This window comes from Mobula hypostoma, chromosome 6, assembly GCF_963921235.1.
Source record: "Mobula hypostoma chromosome 6, sMobHyp1.1, whole genome shotgun sequence".
Classification (NCBI taxonomy): Eukaryota; Metazoa; Chordata; class Chondrichthyes; order Myliobatiformes; family Myliobatidae; genus Mobula; species Mobula hypostoma.
The window spans coordinates 39,628,249-39,654,258 of NC_086102.1; the positions used below are offsets into that span (position 1 = coordinate 39,628,249).

Genomic DNA, 26,010 nt, shown 5'->3' on the forward strand with positions numbered 1-26,010 from the left:
CTTAATTGGTTTGCTTCGGAATTTTGTACTGATGATTCATTTCCATTTTGTATTGTGTCTCCCTGTGCCTGTAGTAACTATTGCTTTATGTTCTTTCATTGAAGGTACCAATAAGAAGATCCCTGGGCTGCAGTCACAGGCAACTGAAGATGATGTAATGACTGAAGAGGAATGGACAAAATATGTTCAAGAGCTCAACAAACATCAGGTTAGTACAAAATCACTCTGTGATTGAAGGGCCAGCTGAGTGATGATGATTGTGCACTTAACAGAGGAACAGTTCCTTCTCCATGTATTTCAAATCCTGTTTTCATATATACTTGCTTGATTTACATCTCTACCAGACATTTCCGGATCTGTATTTAAGTGTTCCTTATGTGTAGCAACTCTAAATTTATATGTATCAATGTGAGAAATCATAGAATTATACAATAGCACACTTTGCCAAATTGTATCAAACAAGAACATTCAGGTTTGAGTAGATCAAAATTTGACATTTTTTAATCAAAGTGCAGTGCAAGTTTTGGCCTTCAAACTACAATGCTGTTTAAATATAAAGTGAAAACCAATGCAGTGCAAGCAATAAATATCCTAAGTTAATGTAAATGGCCAAAATAATATATCAAAAGCATGACTTTAATGGCAATCTTAAGGTTGGCGTAGCCAGGGGGTAGTGGGGAATAAGCTCCCACCACATATTAAATGCTCCCAATGATGTGCATCTCAAATAGCCTCTGGCAACCAAGTCCAGCTTCTGGCCTTCATGTGTGGCTTTGCTGCTATACACAGTGGAACTGCTTCCACTGACAGAAGAGGCAAAGGTGTGTTACTACTGCTTTAAAACCTGTTGCTTCGGGCGGATGGTGTTTGTTAGCCATGATTGGCAGCTGAACTGGAAGAAGAAAATCTCTGATCCCAAACCTCCATTGCCTTGTGGCCATACCCACTTGGAGTAAGCCCCCGAGGAAGAATCTGGGCCTGGAGTTTCTAAGGCAGTCCTACGTTGAGTTCCACACAGACTAGCAAGTCTTGCAATGCCGCTGGTACCAAACTGTTATCAGTCTCTGCTGTTCCTTTTGGATTCATCAGCTGTGTGAAGACGAGGAGTCTACTGCATGGGGGAAAGATTGCTCTCCATATCGCACTGCCCTGACTTGCATATCATGAAGGCAGCTCGGACACAATATGCATGCTCAACTCCAACTAACAGAGGGCCTCAGTGGCAATTTCTCCCTGAATATAATCTATTAAAAATCAGGCATTTCATTTATTCTTGATTAATTTATGTAAAACCTGCAATAAATTGGTTGCTTCATGTTGTAATTGGCTAGTGAAATTCAATTCCATTGATTACAACGAAACTAAATCTTAGAATTCAAACAAAACAAGCCAACACTGTATTGCGCATTTAATGTGAGATGCAAAGGAGAGATTCTTGCCTCTTCATCTCCATCTTGTACCCTGAATAATGATTCATTTGCTATAGTTGGTCTCCTTTGTGCCTGTGTATAAAGTTTTAAAATCCAAGGGATAGTAGTCTTAAACAGTGCATGTTAGTCTGCCATTCAATTTGAAACTTACTATCACATTTTTTGGATGAAATTATCTAAATACATATATTACTTACATTGAAAGCAAATTGCTTTTTTATTCAAAGTTAATTTATTATGTTTCGATATTTCTCAGCAGGCAGCGCACAATTCTAAGCTTATTTTTCCATTTCATTGCAGGAGACCGCTCAGAAGACGAAGAAGGCAAATGTCAAAGACATCTGAGAAAGCCGAGATTGGCAGAGAAACAAAGTTGATTTTATTTTCCCCTCAACATGTTTCTCTACATTAAGCCAACCAAAAAAATACTTGGAACTTCAACAATCACTACTAAGTATATACATGCACATTACAAGCAGCATTTTTTTGGGTTTTTGCTGGGGATGGAGGGAGTCCTTGGTGTTATTCATGGTGTTATTCAAACAGACTTCTTATAAATGTACTGTAATTTTAAAAAGAGCTGGCCATAAATGATATACTGTTGGTTTCAGTTGCAATAGCTATATAGTCCTGTGATGGTGGGAAATATCTCACATTTCTCTGCATTTTAATTATCCACATTCCCTTGCCTTGCACATAAGTGGAGTTTCCTGAGGCAGCACTCCAGATCAAAATTGTAAATAATAAAGCTTTCCAGCAGTCTAAACCAATGTATGTAATTTTGAGTAGAATGATGAGATACGATGAATGATTTTTTAAATTTGAACACACAAAATTAGTCTAATGTAGTTTAAGGACTTGGAGCTAAAGTTGTGATGTTCCTTGGTGCTCTTTGATGACCAAAGCTTTCAAAAGACCCAGAATTGGTGTGTCAGGAAGAAAACATTTGGTGTTGTAAGTAAAAATAATAATCTCAAGTTTTAAGTAGTCTTTATAATATGTTTAATACATATTTATAATGTGGTTCCAAAAACTGCATGTCTATGTGATTGTGGCTGTGTCCCAGTTCAGAAACTTCCCAATTTCTCTTGTAGGTATTTCTTCCATCATCAAAGTAGGAAGGATTGTTTTTACTTGACAACTGGATCAAATTTACATTCTTGTGCATATGTTATGAGGTCAATCTTATTTTGTCTTTTCAAGGGGGCCTCTGTCTGTGCAATGAAGCACCGGGTGATGACAAGAAACCAGCCACTGCAAGTTTGAGCCCTGTTGAGTTTAAAGATACCTTTGAACTCCATACAGAGTAAATCTAGTTAATGTGTCGAGTGGCATCAATCATTAATCTCTACCATTCAGTAAGGGCCATTTTTAATATTTTAAAGGCTTATACCATTCCAAGCAAAACTTGATACAAGTGAGATCCCAACATTACCAGCAGTTAGTGTTGTCAAAACTAGTGATAGCACATTACATGACTTTACTGCAACACTTGGATCCTGCTGGATGCCTTTGGATGTGGTCTTTGGTATCTGCCATTATTAGGATTAGAATTAGTGTCATCAGGAGATGTTACCAAAGTTAAATCCACTGAAATGGTCTGCAGATCATGCAGAGGAAACAGGATTACAGGCATATCTCCCCCAAAAGGTTTACAAGCACTCAATTAACATTTCAAAAAGGTGCTACATTCCTTATTTCTTTTTATTTTATATGTTTTATGATATATGCAGCTTTTTTAAAAATAACCTGGAGTGTCTTATTTTTATTTAAACTCTTACATATTAAAAAGAAAATCTACAATGTTGAGCATAAAAGTTGGATTACCTGAGGGTAGATTGAAAATCCTGAGCAAGTTGGTGGTGGCAGACTCTAGTACAGGGTTTTCTTATCTGGGATCCCCTCAGTTAACGTTAGGGGTCCATGGCATAAAAAAAAGTTTGGGAACACTTATTCTAGTAGGTATCAGCAGAATGAAACTGCTTTACATGAATATGTTTTCGAACTGCTGAAATCCACTTATAATCCTATAAAGGCAAATTGTATGTCGGCAACAAACGAGAGGATCTGCAGATGTTGGAAATCCAAACAACATACACAAAATGCTGGAGGAACTCAGCATGCCAGGCAGCATCTACGGGAAAAAAAAAGTACAGTCGAGGTTTCGGGCTGAGACCCTTCCAGTCTTCAAAGGGTCTCGGCCTGGAACGTCCACTGCACATTTTTTTCCATAGATACTGCCTGGCATGCTGAGTTCCTCCAGCATTTTGTGTGTGCTGTATGTCATTAAAAGCTGTTATTTCCTCAGCATTTGGGAGATTATCCAGCATTATATAAAACTGTAAAACTGATTAAAATATAAAAAAGTCAAAGCAAATTTTATTATTGGTGTGAAGCAGTGACATTAAACATATGTCATTCTAAATATATATCATGGCTGGATAGGATTATTTTGTTAACAAAGGATTAATTTTTCTGGCCTCTATACTAGTATCGAGAGCTATACCGCTCCATCCAAACAATAATTAACAAGGTGATGTCAGTGACTTTGATTGCTATAGAGTTCACCATACAAAAATTAGTGGCAAAGGAAAAAGCAAATGAGGTGGCTGAGAACAATTCCAAAAACCCTTAGAAGTAATACGCAGGTTATCCAACCGGTACAGGGAGCGCAAATCAATATCTGCATGTAGAATCTTTGAGGTGATCCCAAAGAATCATGACCCATAAGTGGGCAGATGCTTGAAGTGAGAGATGTCATAGTTCACAATTGACTTCACAAATTACAATTGGTAATACTATGACACAGTTTGTTTTCATCTCATCCTCTGAAACTGCTTTATTGTATCAATTAATCTAATTAAATAAACCAGACAAACCTCTGCTCCCCAAACTTGATCAAAGAAGTAAAGATCAAACCCAAGTGAGATATTTAATCACTTTCTGCACCCCAACATCGGCATTAGAACATTATGAAGTATTAACTGGTCTGGTTGTTTGCATAGTGTATTCCTTATTTTCACTGTTGTTATTGTTATAGACTTAGACTGTATTTCTTCTACCTTATCTTGAACTACTACCTTCTTGAAAACACAAGTGGAACTGTGTATACGCATCACTGAACTATCTTAATAGGTTGCATTATCATAGTTTTTTTGTACTTACCACCATCTTTGGATATCATGTCAATAAATTTTCCAACAAAATTCTAAACTTTCTAATGTTATTTAAAAACTGAAGTTTCAAAGGTTTCAAAGGCACATTTAATGTCAGAGAAATGCATACAATATACATCCTGAAATGCTTTTTCTTCGCAACCGTCCATGAAAACAGAGGAGTGGCCCGAAAGAATGAGCGACAGTTAAATGTTAGAACCCCAAAGTCCCCACAGCTCCCCTCCCTCCTGCGCATAAGCAGCAGCAAGCAACAATCCTCTTTTCTCCCCCCCCCACCGGCAAAAAAAAACCATCGGCACCCGCCACCGAGCACTCAAGCATATGCAAAGCAACAGTGAAGATACAGACTTGCAACACTCTAAAGACTACATTGTTCACCCGGTATTCAACATACCATAGGCTCTCTCTTTCCCTAATAAGGGAGAAAGAGGTGTCACTGTTTCACAGCGAGAGGGGAGACGTAACAAACAACTTGCTGGTTTACAATGTTAAAAGTCGGTTGTGTCGCTTTTTCCAAGCTCTGTGCCCAAAACTCTTGGATCTCTGGGCTTACAGCCTTAGATCTCCCATCGGCACCAACAGATCAGTCTTCTCGGGCACCGACTTCCGATCCCCCTGTCTCCACAGCCACAAAAACTCGGTCCTTCAATGGCGAGTAGAGCTCTTAGGCCGAGCCCTTGGTGTGCCGAACAACAGCCAGTTGTGAAACCCTGAGAGCGGGTCCCATTCCCACAAAGAACCGTAATCAGCGTGCAACTGCAGGTCAGAGTCTTCAAAAGAACCCTGAAAGGGAAAAATAGAGATATTAAAGATGGAAATTGAGCTGTTTCCAAAGATGCAAACAAAGAAGTCACTGTTAGACACCATTAACTCTCCAAAGCTCTGCCTGACAGTATGCTTTAAGTTTACTTTTCTGATGAAACATGCTTCTTGTTTTTATTATGAATCAACCATTGCTAGGAAAACTGATTTGATTTTTTTTAAAACTAATACTACCACTTGCACTGAACAACTGCTGCCTATTATCCCAACATACTGTTTTATTGGCTGCAGTGGAATTGAATGCCGAGAGGGAGTAAATGTACTCAGCTGAGCGATGTCTTCACAGAGTGATCTTTGCCATCAAAAATGAGCAAGTCTGTAACACAACAACTAGTCAATGACTTAAAGAGCTTTTGGCTCACTCCAACAGAGAATCGACATGCTACAGTTGGGAGTACATATACCCCAATCCATGAGCGGGTACAACCACGCACAGTGAATGGAACCCGGTACGCAGCAGGCCCTGCACTGACAGCTTACCGAAATCAGCAACTAGGAATGAAACTATACTTTTGATCAGTTAATATTAATGCAACATTGTGGTGATTACGAGCAACTGCTAGAATCTGGAACAAGGACAAACTGTTGCTAGAACTCATTGGGTCAACTATAATGTTGGATCTTGTAGAGCCAAAGAAATAGTTGATGTTTCAGATCAAGGCCCCGACATCAGGAGTGAGAGTAGAGAGGGGAGATCATTTAGAAGTAGGAATTATATAACCATATAACAATTACAGCACAGAAACAGGCCATCTCGGCCCTTCTAGTCCATGCCGAACTCTTAGTTACACCAAACTGCACTCAGCCCATAACCCTCCATTCCTTTCCTGTCCATATAGCTGTCCATTTAACTTTAAATGACAACATCGTACCTGCCTCAACCACTTCTGCTGGAAGCTCGTTCCACACAGCTACCACTCTCTGAGTAAAGAAGTTCCCCCTCATGTTACCCCTAAACTTTTGCCCTTTAACTCTCAACTCATGTCCTCTTGTTTGAATCTCCCCATTCAATGGAAAAAGCCTATCCATGTCAACTCTATTTATCCCCCTCATAATTTTAAATACCTCAATCAAGTCCCCCCTCAACCTTCTACGTTCCAAAGAATAAAGACCCAACTTGTTCAACCTTTCTCTGTAACTTAGGTGATGAAACCCAGGCAAAGGCTGGCAGGTGGATGTGAAACCAGATGATGGTGGGGGGAGGGGGGGAAGAAATGATGGCTAAATGGAGTCAGATTCAGGAGGAATAGAGGGAAGCATTGAGAAAGGCTTATAGTTGATAGAAGTAGATGAGGGAAAAACAATGGGGCAGGTGGAACTGGATGAGGGAAGGCTGTTCGAAAGAACCTGGTAATGAAGAAATCATGGCCAATGGAAATAGTTTGTTGGGGGGGGGGTGTGCATGAAGGCTGCTTCAAATATAAGGAAACAGTTAAATAACACAAAAGAAAGTTGATCAGCCCATTTAATCCATGCGAATTCCCAGCAAAGTCATCCCTCAGTCCCACTCCCCTTAGTTTCCTGCAGCTCTGCAACGTGTGCTTTCCTACATGCACATCAGAACCCCTTTGATCCTTTTGCCACTTACCTACACAGGTAATTTACAGTGGCTACTTAACCTTCCAGAATGTCAAATGATCATTGGGAGAAGATCCAACTTTACGTACTAGCTCTGCCTTCTCACACCTTCCGTTAGATCCCAATTTTTGATGCTAACTGCTGAACAATTGTGCCACCATTCAAATAATAGCAGAACCATGAGTTGTCCTATGTTGTAAGTGTAAACAATGGACTAGTGCAGGATCTGCTGCTTCACTAAATTACATATCGAGGGAGCAAGAAAACATTTCATGGCAATACAACCTAATAAATTACCTGACAGGTCACAGGTTACTAAGACAGCAAATACTGATAATAAAATGCAGCTTGGTGCCCTATTGTTTCAGAGAACAAAATATATTTGACTGGCCACGAAACAGGAATGGGTCCCGTGACAGGAATAAACCTCACTTGATGCCTCCGTGCTCAACAGTATTGCAACTTGTTACTCCTTGCTAATTTGCATGATTGCCATGTATAGTCAATGTGAAGTCTGCAGTTTTGATGTTATACCTCAACAGGGTGTCAATATAATTACACTCAGCAGACACTTTGTTAGGACCACCTAATTTTGGATTAGCCAATCACATGGTAGTAACTCAATGCATAAAAGATTGCAGCCATGCTAATGAGGTTCAGTTGTTGTTCAGGCCAAATATCAGAATGGGGAAGAAATGTGATCTAAGTGACTTTGACTGTGGAATAATTGTTGGTGCCAGACTGGGTAGTTTGATTATCTCTAAAAGTGCTGATCTCCTGGAATTTTCAAGCATAAAGGGGGACGAAAGTAAGCTAGCCAATAATATTAAAGAGGATACCAAAAATTTCTTCAGATACATGAAGTGTAAAAGAGAGGCAAGAGGGGATATCAGGATGCTGAAAAGGTAGTAATGGGAGAAAAGGAAATGACGGACAAACTGAATAAGCATTTTGCATCAGGCTTCACTGAGGAAAACATTAGCAGTATGGTGGAAGTTCCAGATGTCAGGGTTATGAAGTGTGTGATGTTACCATAACCAGAGAGAGACTGAAGGTCTGAAGGTAGATAAGACACTTGGACCCGGATGGTGTACACCCCAGGGTTCTGAAAGAGGTGGCTGAAGAGATTGTGGAGGCATTAGTAATGATCTTTCAAGAATCACTACATTCTGGAATGGTTCCAGAAGACTGGAAAATTGCAAATGTCACTCCACTCTTCAAGAAGGGAGAGAGGCAGAAGAAGGGAAACTATAGGCCAGTTAGTCTCACTTCAGTGGTTGGGAAGATGTTGGAGTCCATTATTAAGGATGAGGTCTCAAGGTACTTGGAGGCTCATGATATAATAGCTGGAAGTCAGCATGGTTTCCTCAAGGGAAAATCTTGCCTGATGAATCTGTTGGAATTCTTTGAAGAACTAGCAAGCAGGATAGAGAAAGGAGAATCACTTGATGTTGTGTACTGGGATTTTCAGAAGGCCATTGACAAGGTGCCATACATGAGACTGCTTAACAAGCTACAAGCACATGGTATTACAGGAAAGATTCTAGCATGGATAAAGCAGGAGGCAAAGAGTGGGAATGAAGGGAGCCTTTTCTGGCTGGCTGTCAGTGACTAGCGGTGTTCCACAGGGGTCTGTATTGGGACCACTTCTTTTTACGTTATATGACAATGATTTGGATGATGAAATTGGTGGCTTTGTGGCCAGGTTTGCAGGCAATACAAACTTAGTTGGATGGTCAGGTAGTTTTGAGGAAGTAGAGAGGCTATTGAAGGACTTAGACAGAGTACAGTGTTGGGAAGAGTATGATCATGCACTTTGGTAGAAGGATTCACTAAAGGTTAATTTGTAGGTTGGGGCTGTGGTGAGGAAGGTAAATGCAATATTAACATTCATTTCAAGGGGACTAGGATATCAAAGCACGTAATGTTGAAACTTTGTAAAGCATTGTGAGGCCTCACTTGGGGTAATTGTTAACAGGTTTGGGCCCCTTAGAAAGGATTTGCTGAAACTGGAGAGGGTTCAAAGCATGTTCATGAAAATGATTCATTATTGAATGGCTTATCATGTGAAGAGCATTTGATGGCTCTGGGCCAGAGAATGGTGAATCTGTGGAATTCTTTGTTACAGGCAGCGTGGAGGCCAAGTCTTATGTATATTTAAGGCAGACTGATTGATTCTTGATTGGTCAGGGCGTAGAGGGATACAGGGAGAAGGCAGGAGATTGGGGCTGAAAGGAAAACTGGATCAGTCATGATGAAATGGCAGAGCAGATGCAATGGGCCAAATGGCCTATTTCTGCTCCTATATTTTATGGTGTTATGGTCTTGTAACAGTTTGTAGAATTTACAAGAATGGTGTGAGGGAAAAATCCAGTGGGTGGCAGTTCTGTTGGTAAAAATGCTGTGTTAATGAGAGGTCAGAGGAGAATGGTCAGACTGGTTCAAGCTGACAGTAACACAAATAACCATGCTTTAGAACAGTGGTGTGCAGAAGAGCATCTCTGAACGTGCACCATGTCGAACCTTGAAATGGATGGGCTACAGCAGCAGATGGCCACATACCTAATAAAAAGTACTCACTGAATGTTCTGTTGAGTTTTGTACATTATACATCACATCGCCAGGGAGTAGCTTTAGTTAAATCCACTCCAACAGGCAAACCTCATTGACAGCATAATCTTATTTTGTCCTTGAATTTTTGTCTGTAGCTACTTTTCTGTGTATAAGCAATTGTGTCCCACTGTACTATTCCAAGAACAAGGTACTGCAGATGATGGCATCCTGAGTGAAAAAAGAAATGCAAGAAATATTCATCAGATCTGTGGAGAGAGAAACTGTTGAACAGTAAGACCAAGGATATGATTGTGGACTTCAGGAAGGGGAAGTAGAGAAAACACACACCATTCCTCATCGAGAGATCAGTGGCAGAAAGGTTGAGCAGTTTCAAGTTCCCGGGTGTCAACATCTCTGAAGATCTATCCTGGACCCAACATATTGATGCAATTGCAAAGAAGGCATTTTAATGGCTATATTTCATCAAGGGTGTGCGGAGACTTGGTGTGTCACCAAAGACTCTCCAAATTTCTACAGATTTACCATGGAGAGCATTTTAACTGGTTGCATCACTGTCTGGTATGGAGGGGCACTGCACAGGACTGGAAAAAGCTGCAGAGGACTGCCAACTCTGCCAGTTTCATCATGGGCACTAGCCTTCCTGGCACTGAAGACATCTTCAAAAAGCAATGCTTCAAAATGGCGACCATCATCAGTTACTGCCCATCGTTAAGGACCCCATCACCCAGGACATGCTCTCTTCTCATTGCTACCATCAGTGGGAGGTACAGGAGCCTGAAGACACACACTTGATGTTTCAGGAACAGCTTCTTCCCCTCTGCCATCAGATTTCTGAATGGACAATGAAACCATGAACACTACCACATATTTTTGTCTTTTGTTTAGTTCTCTTTTTGCTCTGCTTATTTTTTTATATATACAGGTACTTATTGTAATTTATAGTTTTTTATTATTATGTACTGCTGCCACAAAACAACAACTTTCATGACACATGCCAATGATATTATACCCGATTCTGATTCTTTCTTCTTTCCCTTCATGAAGCCAACCATCAGCTCTTCAGTTTTGCTGACACTGAGTGAGAAGTTGTTCTGGCACGACTCAACCATGGTGTCCTGTCCTGCTCCGGTATCGTGACTCATCAGCAACAACAGTAGTGGCAACAGCAAACTTGAAGATGGCATCGAAGCTGTCCTTAGTCACACAGTCATGCATGGATAGAGAGCAGAGCAAGGTGGCCAAGTACGCCAACTGAAGTGCATCTGCTTTGATGACCAGTGAGGGGAAGATGTTGTTTGCAATCCTCGTTGCTCAGCATTCATCAGTTGGGCTGAAGGGCCTTTTTCCTTGCTGTATGACTCTATGAATTAGGGATATTTTCAGTTTTCTGGTAATAATATTAACAGCAGAGCCTTATGTCATGTACCCCGTGACGGGTTAAAGAACCAGCAGAAATAGAAAACACTTTGGAGTCCAGTATTGCTATTAACTAATATTATTTATTAGTAACTACACAAAACAGTAATACAAATGTAGATAAATCATACAGGTTAGCAATGATTATACATAAGTAAGTGTGGAAATATGTGAAAACCAAGCTTCTTCAAGGCTAGGGATAAATAGATAGTCTTACGATAATGAGTAAAGTTCAGTTCAGTTTGTGGTGTTGAGTTGAGCAGTTATGGAGAGAGAGTGAGGGAGAGATTTGAGTCTTCAGGTGAGCTGACACCGTCGATCTTCCCGTTGTCCTCCGAAATCCTTTAAAAGTCACCGACTGTGACTTCAACATAGGGGACCATTTTTCTGTGGTGGAATCATCAACCCAGGCAAAGGTTGGACACATGGACAACTCGCCACCAGTCAATCCCTTTTCTCACTGCGAGAGCCACTGATCAATCCACCTGATCGATCCTCCAAAAACCCACTTTTTCTGTGGGCACAACAAAGCTCATTCAGTATCCAAAAACATGTGCTGCAGGTCTATCATCTGACCTCCTATTTACCTTACCGTACTGAGTACCAACTGCCATTCAAGTTCTCCTTTCGCTGTCTGTGTAGGAGTGTACAAGCAGGCAAATGTCCTTGGGAAGTATAAACACACTCCAGAGAAACTATAACATCGATTGTCCATCAAATAACACCAACCTCGGTCACCATAGCGACTTACAAGCTACTCGGTGCTCTCTCTCTCCAACTCAGCAGAAATCCAAAAGTTAGTCTTCATCTCTCTCTCTCTTTTCAAAACAAGATGTTGGTGTTAAATACCTCTCACTCTTTCTCTCTCTTTTCAAAAGCACAGTTCATAGGGGTAATTCAGGACCCCGTCACACTTACTGAAAATATTCTTTCATCTCTCTCACACAGAGACTGTAATCAGTTGTGGATTGCATGGAACCAGTGTTACTCATAAATCTTTTGGAAGCACTGAATAATATGATTTTTAATTAAATAAGTACTGTCCGGATGTCATTCACCCAAAACTTATAACTAAAACGCCTTTTCAGAGGGACACAACTAACTGAATCCCAAATCACTAAAAAAAAAATCAGGAAGATTCACTAAATTAGGTACTATTTGTGCCATTTTCTCCATGCCTATCTTACCAGGTCTTAAGCATGTCAACAAATACAACAATTAGGGTGTAACAAATCACATTCAGAAAAATTGGGGAAACAACTGTGATCAAATTCAGAATGATTCTTGACATTACTTGGGCATTGAGCAGTACATCAGCAGTGCTGGGGTACTTAAATTGCAAAATACCCGAGTGTTCCTCAAGCTACCTTTGGGCAACAGGTTGTCAATGGAAAAGAGCTACCTCTGTCACCACTGCTGTAGACAGACAGTAGGAGATAACTGACCATTTTCAATTTGCTGTGCTTCATGTGAATAAGTATAACCTTCTTTGTTTATCTGGTAGATGGGAATTGTAGGTGTACTGGAATAATTGGGTCAACATCGGGTATATTCTGAAGCACAAACCATGAAGGTTACAGCTAGAAAGCTCGTGGCAGTTTTTTCCCCTACATTTCCTGCAGGTAATTTAAGATGATTTGAATTGCCTGAAAATTCTTATCCATGATGGTCAAAAACCGGGATAATCTACCTCCTCCCAGTCGCTCTATAATTGACCATCATCTTTCACAACTGTATGTGGTAGAATGACAGAACACCGACTGGATCTGTTGTGAGGAGAATCTTTTAGATCCTTGTGCTGCATAGCTCAGTATTCATGCAAATGAATCATAGCTTCACTCCGTACAGCCGGATGGATCCTCAACTATTTCCAAAGTGCAGAGTGAAAGGGAGCTCTGTACCCCTTGGGTACAGACTCTCCGTGAGCTTTCAGCTTTTTATCCACTTTCACTGAGCACCACATTAGCACATCAGCATCTGCACACTCTTCTACTGTACTGAAGTGGACATCACATTGATGAGGAAAACAATGTGAATACTCACAAGTAATGTGCAGACTAGGAGATCGTACCAATTATCTAAAACCTCTATTTAAATTCAAAATGGATTTGAGGGCAGAGCTGCCAATTTGAAACTCAAAGCTCTAGCCAACGTTCTCTGTAAACTAAATTAACTGAACAGAAGTTCAATGGCAATTGGAATCCATAAGAGTATTATTTAAAAGGTTAATCTAGTGCTAACAAGATGGTGACTGACTCAGTTCCTCCAGCTGTTGCTATGTTTTAAGTGCAATTCAGCCTATCAAATCTACATCCCAAAGTATAGTCAGTCCCATTCCACCATTCTTTCCCTATTGTACTGCAAATAATTTTCCCAAATATACTTCCAAGTTCGAAGTAAATGTTATTATCAGAGTATATACATTGTCACCACATACAGCCCTGAGCTTTATTTTCCTGCGGACATATTCAGCAAATCTATGGAAAAGTAACTGTAAGCAGGATCAATGAAAGATCAAGTAGAGCATAGAAGACAACAAACTGCAAATGCAAATATAAATAAATAGCAATAAATAACAAGAGTATGAAATAACAAGATAAAGTGTCCTTAAAGTGAGATCACTTGTTATGGGAACATCTCAATAGATGAGTATAATTATCCTCTTTTGTTCAAGATACTGATGGTTGAGGGGTGGTAAGTGTTCTTGAACCTGGTGGTACAAGTCCTGAGGCACCCATACCTTCTACCTGCGGGCAGCAGCGAGAAAAGAGCATGGCCTGGGTGGTGATGGTGGAAGCTGCTTTCCTATGACAGTGTTTCATGTAGATGTGCTGAGTGGTTGGGAGGGCTTTACCATGATGTACTGGGCCAAATCCTCTACCTTTTGTAGGATTTTCCACTCAAATCCTACAAAATTTGGTGTTCCCATACCAGGCCATAAGGCAGCCAGTCAACCCACTTTCCACGACACATCTATAGAAGTCTGTCAAAGTTTTTGATGGCATGCCGAATTTCCACAGACTCCTAAGGAAGTGAGGCACTGTCGTGCTTTCTTTGCATTTGCATTTATATGATGGGTCCAGGACAGGTCCTCTGAGATACTGACACCCAGGAATTTAAAATCACCAACAAACCACTAACTATCTTCATTTCTACAAGTCAGGATTATTCCCTGTGTGAGGAATCATTATTCCTCTCATTCCCAGTATCATCTGGCTATCACTTTAAATCTGTGTCCACCATTCCTTAACCCACTTGCTCATGATAACAGCTTCTCTCTATTTACGTATGTAAACCAGTCATGATTTCCAGAAATCTCTCCACAACCTTCGAAGGGTCTCGGCCCAAAACGTTGACTGTACTTCTTCCTATAGATGCTGCCTGGCCTGCTGCCTTCACCAGCAATTTTTATGTGTGTTGCTTGAAATTCCAGCATCTGCAGATTTCCTCGTGTTTGCGTTTTTAAAATCAACTTCTTCAACATAACTTTATAACTGAGATGCCTCATCCCGAGACCATTCAAGTAAACAGTTACTGCTAACTGCCTCAAATTTTCACTTCCTTACAGTGGATGTTAGGATGTGAGAGATTAACTACAATGATAACTGACATTTTTCAGGGCTCCCTCTCTTGCCTCTGGCCAACTGACAATGGCATTCCAATAATGGCTTCAGGGAGCTGAGAAATATTCTGCATGTGCCTTCTTGTTTTACATTTGCTATGGAAAGCCATATGATCTTCGGAGGTCAGATATCCTTGAGTACGTGTAATGTGACACATCAGCATGCTAAGGCTCTCAAAATTGGATAGCCAGCCAAATGAAAGCCAAATCCCTTTTGAAGAGAAGAATCTCCAACCTGCTTTCTTGTGGCAGCACTCACTCGATTAAAAAGGTACTCAGTACAAGCAAAGTCGGGAGGACTTTGCTTGTACTGGACTAAAAATCTGCCTCTTTTTGCAGCAACTTCCATTGCTGGCCATTGTTGTTTCCATATGCAACCATGATACAACCAATTAGGATACTCTCTACTGTGCGCCTATAGAAATTTTTCAAAGTTTTTGATAACATGCCAAATCTATGCAAACTTTGAGAAAGAGGGGTGCTTTTGTGCTTTTTTTTGTGATGATACTTAGGTGGACAGATCCTCTGATATGTTAACATGAAGGAACTTCTCTACTTTCAATCACCTAATGAGGACTCAGTGAGGAAATCAAGGATCCAGTCGCACAGGGAGGTATCAAGGCCCAGGTCTTGGAACTTCGTGATGATATTCGAGGGGATGATAGTATTGGAAGCTGAACTGTGGTCGATGTAGTGTAGTGGTTTGCACAATCGCTTCACTGGGCCAGCAATTACTGAGCAGGGTTCAGTTCCCACCACTGTCTGAAAGGAGTTAGTACTTTCTCCCCATGACCGTGTGGGTTTCCTCTCACATTTCAGACATATGATTAACCTTAGTGAGTTGTGTGCACGCTATATCGGCACTGGAAGCATGGTGACATTTGCCGGCTGCTCACCCCCACCACGTCGCGAAAACAATGACAGAGAAGGGGTGCATTTCTCTGTGTTTTGATGTTTCTATGTGACAAATAAAGCCAATGTTCATCTTTCCTGACATAGGCATCAATGTCCAAGAGTTTCAGCGCTGAGTGAAGTGTCAATGAAATAGCATCTGCTGTTGACCAGTTGTGACACTCGGCAAATTAGAGTCCTCAGGCAGGAGTTGATACCATTCACTCCATTCCCTAACCAATTTAAACCTAACTGAATTATGGTCAAATGCAAAATGCTGAAGGAACTCAACAGGTCAGGCAGCATTAATGAAAAGGAATAAACAGTCAACATTTCGGACTAAGATCCTTTGTCAGGACTGGAAAGGAAGGGAGAAGAAGCCAGAGACTGCATCTAGCTTCAACTTGGCAGTAGAGGAAGCCATGATTGAACATCCATGTGGAATGGGAAGTAGAATTAAAATGGCTAGTCATCTGGCTGTTAGGACAGTCGGAGCAGATATGCTGAACTAAGCGATCCCCCAGGTCGTGTTGGGTAACACCGATACAGGGGAGTTGGACCAGGAGAACCAGAAACAATGAATGACACTGATGGATTCACATGTGAAGTACTGCCTCACCCAGAAGAATTCTTTAAGGTCCTGAATGGTGGTGAGGGAGGAGATGCAGGGCAGCTGTAACATTTAGGATAGTTGCAGGGTTCAGTTCCTGGAGGGTGATCACCGGGGAGGGATGAGTCGCAGAGAATCCATAAATCCACAGCTGCTGAAAAAGTCCTAACCCAATTCCCAGTTCTTGCTTATTCATCCCTTTGATGACAGTATTTCAAGAATTCATCCAACAACATTTCAAACTTGGTGCAACACACATCAAAGTTGCTGGTGAATGCAGCAGGCCAGGCAGCATCTATTGGAAGAGGTACAGTCGACGTTTTGGGCCGAGACCCTTTGTCAGGACTAACTGAAGGAAGAGCTAGTAAGAAATTTGAAAGTGGGAGGGGGAGGGGGAGATCCAAAATGATAGGAGAAGACAGGAGGGGGAGGGATGGAGCCAAGAGCTGGATAGCTGATTGGCAAAAGGGATATGAAAGGATCATGGGACAGGAGGCCTAGGGAGAAAGAAAAGTGGGGGGGGGGGAAGCCCAGAGGATGGGCAAGGGGTATAGTGAGAGGGGCAGAGGGAGAAAAAGGAGAGAGAGAAAAAGAATGTGTGTATATAAATAAATAACGGATGGGGTACGAGGGGGAGGTGGGGCATTAGCAGAAGTTAGAGAAGTCAATGTTCATGCCATCAGGTTGGAGGGTACCCAGACGGAATGTAAGGTATTGTTCCTCCAACCTGAGTGTGGCTTCACCTTTACAGTAGAGGAGGCCGTGGATAGACATATCAGAATGGGAATGGGACATGGAATTAAAATGTGTGGCCACTGGGAGATCCTGATTTCTCTCCCTCTGTCCCTCTCACTATACCCCTTGCCCATCCTCTGGGTCCCCCCCCGCCCCCCTTGTCTTTCTTCCTGGACCTCCTGTCCCATGATCCTCTCATATCCCCTTTGCCAATCAACTGTCCAGCTCTTGGCTCCATCCCTCCCCCTCCTGTCTTCTCCTATCATTTTGGATCTCCCCCTCCCCCTCCCACTTTCAAATGTCTTACTAACTCTTCCTTCAGTTAGTCCTGACGAAGGGTCTCGGCCCGAAACGTCGACTGCACCTCTTCCTAGAGTTGCTGCCTGGCCTGCTGCATTCACCAGCAACTTTTATGTGTGTTGCTTGAAATTCCAGCATCTGCAGATTTCCTCGTGTTTGCGGTTTCAAACTTGGTGCTGGTTTACCTCAGCCAAATTTTTGGGCAGTGGGTTCCAGACTCCCTTCAGAATTTCAGATGGAACATTTTTTCAGTTCTTCTCTAATCTTTAAACGTGTTGCGTTCCTTTGCGAATTACTGACACCTCCCATTCGGATACGTTTCATCGCACCTCTATGAGTCATACCTGCCTTCAAAACGGCTGACTATTTCCTACCACTCTGTTTATCTCGTACAATGTTCCACATCGCTCTTTCTCAAGTTTGGATTGCTCTGTTCTTTTGTGAAGTCACTCACAAAGTATCATTAGTTTGATCTTCTCACAAAGTTACTCATTGGATGCCCAACAGGCTTTGCTTTGTAACTTATGACCCTCGAACGCGTCTCCGTGTTTTATTATTTCAAAAGCCTTAGGTAAGCTTGTTTCAAATGCTGGAACAGCCACATGTTTTCTGAAAAAAATGCTATTGAAGGGCTAAACAAGCCACAACACTTGAATTTGTGAAATGTTTTTTTAAACTGCAATTTCACTCAGTTACTGAACTTAGAAAACTACAATGCGTGCACCCCGTCCTGATTCTCTTCGTTGTACGTGCGTCATTACGCAACACCATATGACAATTACGTTCCAACCTCGTTTGTTGCTCGTCAATGCCGACTCGAGCATGGCCGGCGATCTGCGCAGCCGCACATCCGCATTGAGTGGTATTTATTGACAATTGCGATTCCGGGGCCGTTCGTTTTCATGCTTTGGCCAGCACGAGCGGGGTTCTGCTGAAAACTGGAGGAGCAGCTGAACGTGGTGTCTGTTGCTAGACTTCGGTAATTGCTGAAGTGCCTCCCTTTGCAAATTAAATTTGGTGTTCCAGGCCAGACTGAGAATGTTTGCTTTGCCAGGATCTGCTTTGGATGTTTTAGAAAATATGGAAGGAGACAATGTACTAAACTTGTCCAGGATGAATCTGGAAACGGTGGCTTTGGAAGACATCAGTGAAGAAAAGAAAAACGAGACTCGCCAATTACTGTTGTCGCACAATAGATTTACTGTTTTCCCCGAAAATATCGCGTATTTAAGAAATCTGTTGTTTCTAGATATTAGTTCCAATGGGCTCACCTACATCTGCGATCAGATCTTGGAACTTACCAAACTTAGGGCTTTGATAGCCAAAAACAACAGAATGGACGAGTACTCGCTGCCTAAAGATTTTGGAAAGATGAGTTTGGAAGTTGTCAATTTTAGTGGCAATCGCTTTGAGGAGGTGCCTTCTCAGCTTCTAGAATTGCAAAGACTCAAATCTCTTTCACTTGGAGGAAACAGACTGAAAACCATCCCACCAGAAATAGAGAATCTAACTAGGTAAAACACTTCTTGTTTTCTATTCTGGGTTTACCGTACAGTAATCATAAACCGCGAACCTGCTTTACGCTCTGAGAACTTGGTTATATAGAATTCGTGTTTCTAGTAAACTCATTGACAGCCATGCTATCCGCGTTAAAGTTATGAAGCACACTTCACATTTTAAAAAGGGTACAGTCGACAGTATCAGGATGCGTTGTTTGATGTGGTATTGATTGGCCATTTTTGAATAACCCAATCCTGAAATGACAGTCTGAGATAAGTCATAAATAGAGAAGGTTGTATTTTAATAAGTGACAATTTTAATAATTTACAGTTCGGTAATTTACCGTGGTTGACCTTTCTTGGTGTTGTTTTCTAATGCCTCATCCATGACTTTTAGATGGAATTGGCTTAGTGGAGGAGTCAGAAAGGTAGTGGAGGGTTGTTTTTCAGATTCAGTGGTGTGCTGCAACTGAGATTAATAACTTTGTGGGTGATGCCAAAATTTACAACAGGATCTAAATCAGTTAGGCATTGGGCGCAGGAATGGCACAAGAGTGAAATGATGTATTTTTGGAAGTTAAACTAGGGTAAGACTTGCACAATTAATGAGAAACCAAGGACTACAGGTACACAGTTCCTTGAAAGTGACCATACTTGCAGACAAGGTGGTGGAGAAAGTTTGCCTTCATTGGATGGACATTGAGTACAAAACATGGCAGCAGAGACTGCACCTGGAATATTGTGTTCATTACTGGCTGCCACACTGTAGCAAGCGTGTGGCTAAGCTAGGGAGATTTTCAAGGATGCTGCTGGGAGGGAGGGCTGGGGTTATGGGGAGAGATCAGATAGTCTGGAACTGTTTTTTTTTCCTGGGGGAATAAAAGGAAGATGAGGGGTTTATAAAATCTTAAGGGGCAGAGATAAAGTCACAGCCATTTTTTCAGGACATGGGGAGTCTAACACTAGACAATGGAGACTTGAAGTGACCAGGGAAAGATTTAAAGGGGACCTGAGAGGTAATTTTTTTTTCCCCACGGAGGGCAGTGGGTATAGGGATGAGCTGTCAGTTGAAGAAGCGGATGCAGATATAGTTACAACTTTTAGACAAGTTCATAGATGGAAAAGGTTTGGAGAGATGTGGGCCAATTGCAGGCAAATGGAACTAGCTTAAGAAGGAATCTTAGCTTCCCGTCTGCCATCCGATTCCTAAATTGATACTCAAGTCAAGTCAAGTCGCTTTTATTGTCATTTCAACCATAACTGCTGGTACAGTACACAGTAAAAACGAAATAACGATCCTCCAGGACCATGGTGCTACATAAATAACACAAAAACTACACTAGACTACCTGAAACAACACAAAACTACATTCGACTTCAGGCCTACACAAAACAGTGCAAGACAGGGCAATAATTAATAAACAAGACAATAGGCAGAGTAAAGGACAAATTACAATATAATAATAAATGATGTAAATGTAAACAATGTTTTAGCAGGAATTGAGCAAAAATTGCAAAGGGAGTGGAGTGGTGTTCAGGTGTGTGTGTGTGTGTGTGTGTGTGTTGGTGTCAGACTAGACTCCGGATATTAAGGAGTCTGATGGCTTGGGGGAAGAAACTGTTACACAGTCTGGTCATGAGACCCCAAATGCTTCGGTACCTTTTGCCAGGTGGCAGGAGGGAGAAGAGTTTGTATGAGGGGTGTGTGGGGCCCTTCGTACTGCTGTTAGCTTTGCGGATGCAGCGTGTGATGTAAATGTCTGTAATGGCGGGAAGAGAGACCCCGATGATCTTCTCAGCTGACCTCACTATCCGCTGCAGGGTCTTGCGATCCGAGATGGTGCAATTTCCGAACCAGGCAGTGTTGCAGCTGCTCAGGATACTCTTGATATGTCCTCTGTAGAGTATGGTGAGGGTGGGGGGTGGGAGGTGGACTTTTCTCAGCCTTCCCAGAAAGCAGAGACGCTGCTGGGCTTTCTTGGCTATGGAGCTGGTGTTGAGGGACCAGGTGAGATTCTCTGGCAGGTGAACACCAAGAAATTTGGTGCTCTTTACGATCTCTACCGGGGAGCCATCGATGTTCAATAATGGAGAGTGGTCGCTGGACCAGTCAGTGAACATTGAACTCATGAACACTACCTCACTTTTTTAATATATTATTTCTGTTTTTGCATTTTAATTATTCAATATACATATACTGTAATTGTTTTTTTTTAACTCTTTTCTATATTATGTATTGCATTGAACTGCTGCTGCTACTAAGTTAACAAATTACACAACACATGCCAGTGATAATAAACCTGATTCTGATTCTTAAATGAATTGTACTAAAGGGCCTGTTTCCATAAGGTAGGACTACATAATTGTATTGGTTTCTTGTGACATTATACCTGTTCCTGTTGCTGTCATAAAGGAAACTGAATGCTTGAATTTATTTAATTTAACTAAATATCTACTTGTTTCACTGATGTAATCTAGTTTTTGAAATTTATATGGACTTTAAATAAATTCTGCTTTGATCACAATCTTTGGAACATTCTGCCCTGTTGTCAGAAATGATCACACATCATTGTGTTCCCAATTGTTATCTTTGTTCTTTGCTACTTTGTATTTATAAGCTGCCCCATGGCCAGAGGCACCTCAAAAACCTGTCAGTCTCCAAATATATGCTGATTGCACTCAGGTCCATCTCTCCTTCAACTCTTAATTAGAAAAGTTCTACGTTAATAGTGACAACCTTATGTGCATGTCTGGCATCCAGTACTGGATAGACAGAAACTTCCTCACGCAAGTAATAAGAAGCCCAAAGCCTTTTGCCTTAACGCCCAGATAAGCACATGATCACAAGTCCCCATGATCTTGCTTCTGTTATCCAAAATTCAAGTTCAAGTTTATTATCATGTGACTGTACATATATACAACCAAATTAAGCAACGTTCCTCCGGATCGCGGTGCACCGTCAAAACAAATCACAAACAGCACTTAAAACAAAATTGTCCCACAAATAAGTTAACAAAATGTACACCAAAGTGTATGTAGTGCAGTAAATAGCTGGCTGTGCGAGTGGTAAGACCTCAGTGGTGGCAGGGTATTCATTAGTCTTGCAGCTGTTAGCCAGTCTGATATCCTGATGCTCCTCTACCTCCTTCCTAATGGTAATGGGCCCAAGAGATTGTGGGATGAGATGGTAGGGGTCCTCAACCAAAGGAGCTCCCATATTCTGATTTGCCCAAGTTCTGATCCCCTCTCCCTCCACCCCAACTTGCCAAAGTGTTTACTCACTTTGTTGAACAATGCCAAATCTTTTCACCAATTCTCCCATTCTATCTTTCTCACTTCTCCTCCTCATCACACAATCCACTGAATTATTTGTGAATTCCAGCTCTAACTCATGTTCCTGGTTTTAAGCACTTTGCCTTCTGTAACCATGATTGAGTTCACTGAAGCACCTAATTTGCAGTTTATTTTCCTATACCTTTGTTTTCGTTACATTCTTTACTATTTTAGCATGCCACTTAAGACTAGCCCCTTTGATTAAGCTTATTGTCATTTGTACTAATATTTTCCTGTTGTGACAAAATCTCAGACTTTATTTGCTTTTGTTCCAAATAAAATGCCATTAGTAGATTACTCACTGATCGGCACATATCAGCATATTAGAGAAAGATTAAAAATTTGGCTGAGTGGTGCCACAACAGAACCATCTTGAACCAAGATCCATCAGGCTGTTGAACCAAAGGGGATAACTTCACTTGCCCCATCATTGAACTGTTCCCAAAGGGGATAACTTCGCACAATTTCACTTGCCCCATCACTGAACTGTTCCCACAACCTATGAACTCACTTTCAAGGACTCTTAATCACATGTTCTCGATATTTATAGTTTATTTATTATCATTAGTTTCTTTTTTTTGTATTTACAGTTTTTTTTTGCATACTGGTTGAATGCCAAAGTTGGTGCAGTCTTTCATTGTTTCTCTTATGGATTTATTGAACATGCCTGCAAGAAAATGAATCTCAGGTGACATGTATGTACATTGATAATAAATTTACTTTGAATGTCACCATTGAACTTGAGCATAAAATCCTACAAATCATTTATTTAGGACACTGCCACTTAATTAGGACAGGAGACTGTTGCTGAACAGTTCCTAACTAGTGTCTGTCACAAGTACTTGCATGGCCATTAGACACTACTCTGTGCTTGGAGTAAACTGTTTTTAAATAGCATCAGTTGCGTATGCTTGTGTTATTTTATCCATTTGTGCCGATGGACACTGTTTCAAAAAACAGTGATTTTTGATAATTATGTTTGACTTTAAAAATAAATTCAGACCATTGCCAAGATGACATGAAAATGCTTGACACTAGCTGGGGGAAAAAATTACCCTGACTTGCCCTGATTTTGTTAATTTACAGTTAGTCAAAACAACACGGCAGCGTGCACTGCATGAATTCCTCAGTCGATAACTACTAGGAACTAATACAGTTTTATACTACTGGAGTAGTATTGGTTATGTTCTACCTTGTTCTGTATTTCAGTTAAATACATAATTTGTAATTCAGTTAAATGGTAGTTTGTCTTTTTTTAAATACCTTTTTAACTATTTCTATGTAACTTCGGCTATTTGGGGCAGCTGCTTATTTGGGCCAAAATGTGCTGGTCCCAATTAACTGGAATACACTGTATTAATAAAAGACAAATTAGTTGATTGTTTTCAGAAACGAATCTGGTTTACTAATGTCCCTCAAGGAAGGAAATTGCTGTTCTTAACTGGCCTATTGATGATGAGAGATTCCAACACCATTCTGTGCAGGAGTAGTTCAGGATGAACGGTTCTGAAGACATCCCTAATCTGTGAATTATTTAGGTAAAGATCCAATTCCTGCTGGTTCCTGATGATGGGTGTGTGGGGTTGAGTGGGATCCGGAATCAGTCATGATGGAATGGTGGAGCAGACTTGATGGGCTGAATGGCCTAATTCTGCTCCTATGTCTTATGGTCTTCCTACCATCGGACAGCCAGCATTCAGATAATTAATGCATGTAATATTTAGCAATGATTGAATTAATCAGATGCAGTCGAGACTTTGAACACCGAAACCATCTAAGCTCCATTGAAGATTGGAGGCACAGCTTCACCTCCAGTCAGATTGTTTTGGTGCAGTACAAGTGCAGTTTAATTCTTTTCATTAAAAATGGTAAGTTAAAATGTATCTTGGCTAATTGTTCCATTAACTGTAAATAAAGTGATGGAGGAAGTCTTCTAAAGCTTTGTCGATTCGCATTTAGTTTGGGTTCTGTAGGGCTCACTCTAGTCTCATCTTCGTAATGGCCTTGGGTCAAACATTGACACAAAGACATGAACCCAGAGGTGTAATGAGAGGAGCTGACTCTGAGACAGCAATTAAGCAGGTGCTGCATCAGGGAGTCTTGGTAAATCAGTGACAAATCCTCAGTGGCTGGATTCATATTTAACAGAAAGGAAAATAGTTGTGGTCATTGGAGGTCACAATCCCAGTTTCAGAATGTTGCTGTGGCAGTTGCTCGGGGCACAAACACAAGAGTTTCTGAGATGCTGAAAACCTTGAATCTCAGCCCGAAACAGTGAACTGTTTATTCCCCTCCATAGTTGCTGCCTGACTTGCTGAGTTCCTCCAGCATTTTTGTGTGTGTTGCTCTGGGCAGTTGTTTCAACAATTCTCAGCTCAGAAGTGGGGATGTTTGCTGGTAATTTCAGCAATCAACTAGAAGGTAAACGTAGTAAGCAAGTACAGTAGCTATAGGAGTTTTTGGAAGTGGGGTGTTCTGCATTGCATTACCTGCTACACATTTCTCAAATTCTTTCCATTATCTTGCCTGGATGAGAGCATCCAATAACACACAAAGAATTTATACCATCCAGAGTTAAACAATGGCTTAAACCTTCCCCACCAATACATACACACGAGGAAGTCTGCAGATGCTGGAAATTCAAGCAACACACACAAAAAATGATGGTGAACGCAGCAGGCCAGGCAGCATCTATAGGAAGAGGTACAGTTGACGTTTCGGGCCAGGACCCTTCGTCAGGACCAACTGAAAGAGATGGTAAGAGATTTGAAAGTGGGAGGGGGAAGGGGAGATCTGAAATGATAGGAGAAGACAGGAGGGGAGGGATGGAGCTAAGAGCTGGAAAGTTGATTGGTAAAAGGGATACCAGGCTGGAGAAGGGAGAGGATCATGGGACAGGAAGCCTGGGGAGAAAGAGAAGGGGGGAGGGGAGCCCAGAGGGTGGAGAGCAGGCAAGGAGTTATAGTGAGAGGGAGAGAGGGAGAGGAAAAAAGGGTGAAAAATATATTTAAATAAATAAATAAACAAACAAATAAGGGATGGGGTGTGAAGCGGAGGAGGGGCATTAACAGAAGTTAGAGAAGTCAATATTCATGCCATCAGGTTGGAGGCTACCCAGACGGAATATAAGGTGTTGTTCCTCCAACCTGAGTGTGGCTTCATCTTGACAGTAGAGGAGGCCGTGAATAGACATATCAGAATGGGAATGGGACGTGATTAAAATGTGTGGCCACTGGGAGATCCTGCTTTCTCTGGCCCACCGATACATCCTGGTTACAGTGTGTACCAGTTGCACAATTCACTGCAACAACTTGACAAAGCCTATTTGATAAGACCTGTTTATCCCCTGAACTCTGTGGTCAAAGACAAGTACATTAATCATGTTGAAACTTCCCCACCTCCAGATTCGTCTTTAATTGAGTTTGGCAATACGTTATCTTTACTGGATCATTGTTTGAAACAGCACTCTGGAATTCCCTTTGGAACAGCACTATGGGGGTCTTTCATCATAAAAGCTGCAGCTGTTCAGGATGGCACCTTAACCCGACTTCTAAAAGAAGATCGAGTGGGCTGTTAATGCTGGTCTTGCCAGCATTCTAACATTCCTTTCTTTCTTTTCTTTTTAAATCTTTTTATTGAATAAGTATACAAAAAGGTAAGCCATATAGGCACTAATACACTGTTAGAATATAATAAAATTACAGGAGATATTAATACAAAAAAAGATACAAACAGTGTAATTTAAACATAACGTACCAAGGTAACATAAGAGTATACTAATTTTAATATATATATATATATATATCAATAGAGAAAAGGGAAAAAACCCCCCCAAAAAAAAACCCACCGTGCAACTAACTAAAAGCAAAGCAAAGCAATGGGCTAACTTGAAGCCAAACAGAGTTAAAAAACTTAAAATCACGTCCTCAATCCCGACCTCCATTAAAAACAGTAAAAAAAAACAAGAAGGGTATATATTACATTAAATGAAAATATTGAATAAAAGATCTCCAGGTCTGTTCAAA

The 26,010-nt window shown here is 41.1% G+C and overlaps 2 protein-coding genes across 2 annotated transcripts in view; both read left to right on the forward strand.

Moving 5' to 3' along the window:
- fstl1b (follistatin-like 1b) overlaps positions 1–4,655 on the forward strand; it is a 122,989-nt gene extending 118,334 nt beyond the window's left edge. The window contains exons 10-11 of the mRNA XM_063050631.1: positions 105–208; positions 1,731–4,655. Of these exons, the coding sequence (XP_062906701.1) occupies positions 105–208; positions 1,731–1,775 (149 nt within the window). The 3' untranslated portion in view covers positions 1,776–4,655. The remainder of the gene's footprint in view (positions 1–104; positions 209–1,730) is intronic.
- Positions 4,656–18,045: 13,390 nt separating this feature from the next.
- The window catches only part of lrrc58b (leucine rich repeat containing 58b), a 52,762-nt gene continuing 44,797 nt past the window's right edge, over positions 18,046–26,010 (forward strand). Inside the window, exon 1 of the mRNA XM_063050630.1 lies at positions 18,046–18,668. Within this exon, the coding sequence (XP_062906700.1) occupies positions 18,193–18,668 (476 nt within the window). The 5' untranslated portion in view covers positions 18,046–18,192. The remainder of the gene's footprint in view (positions 18,669–26,010) is intronic.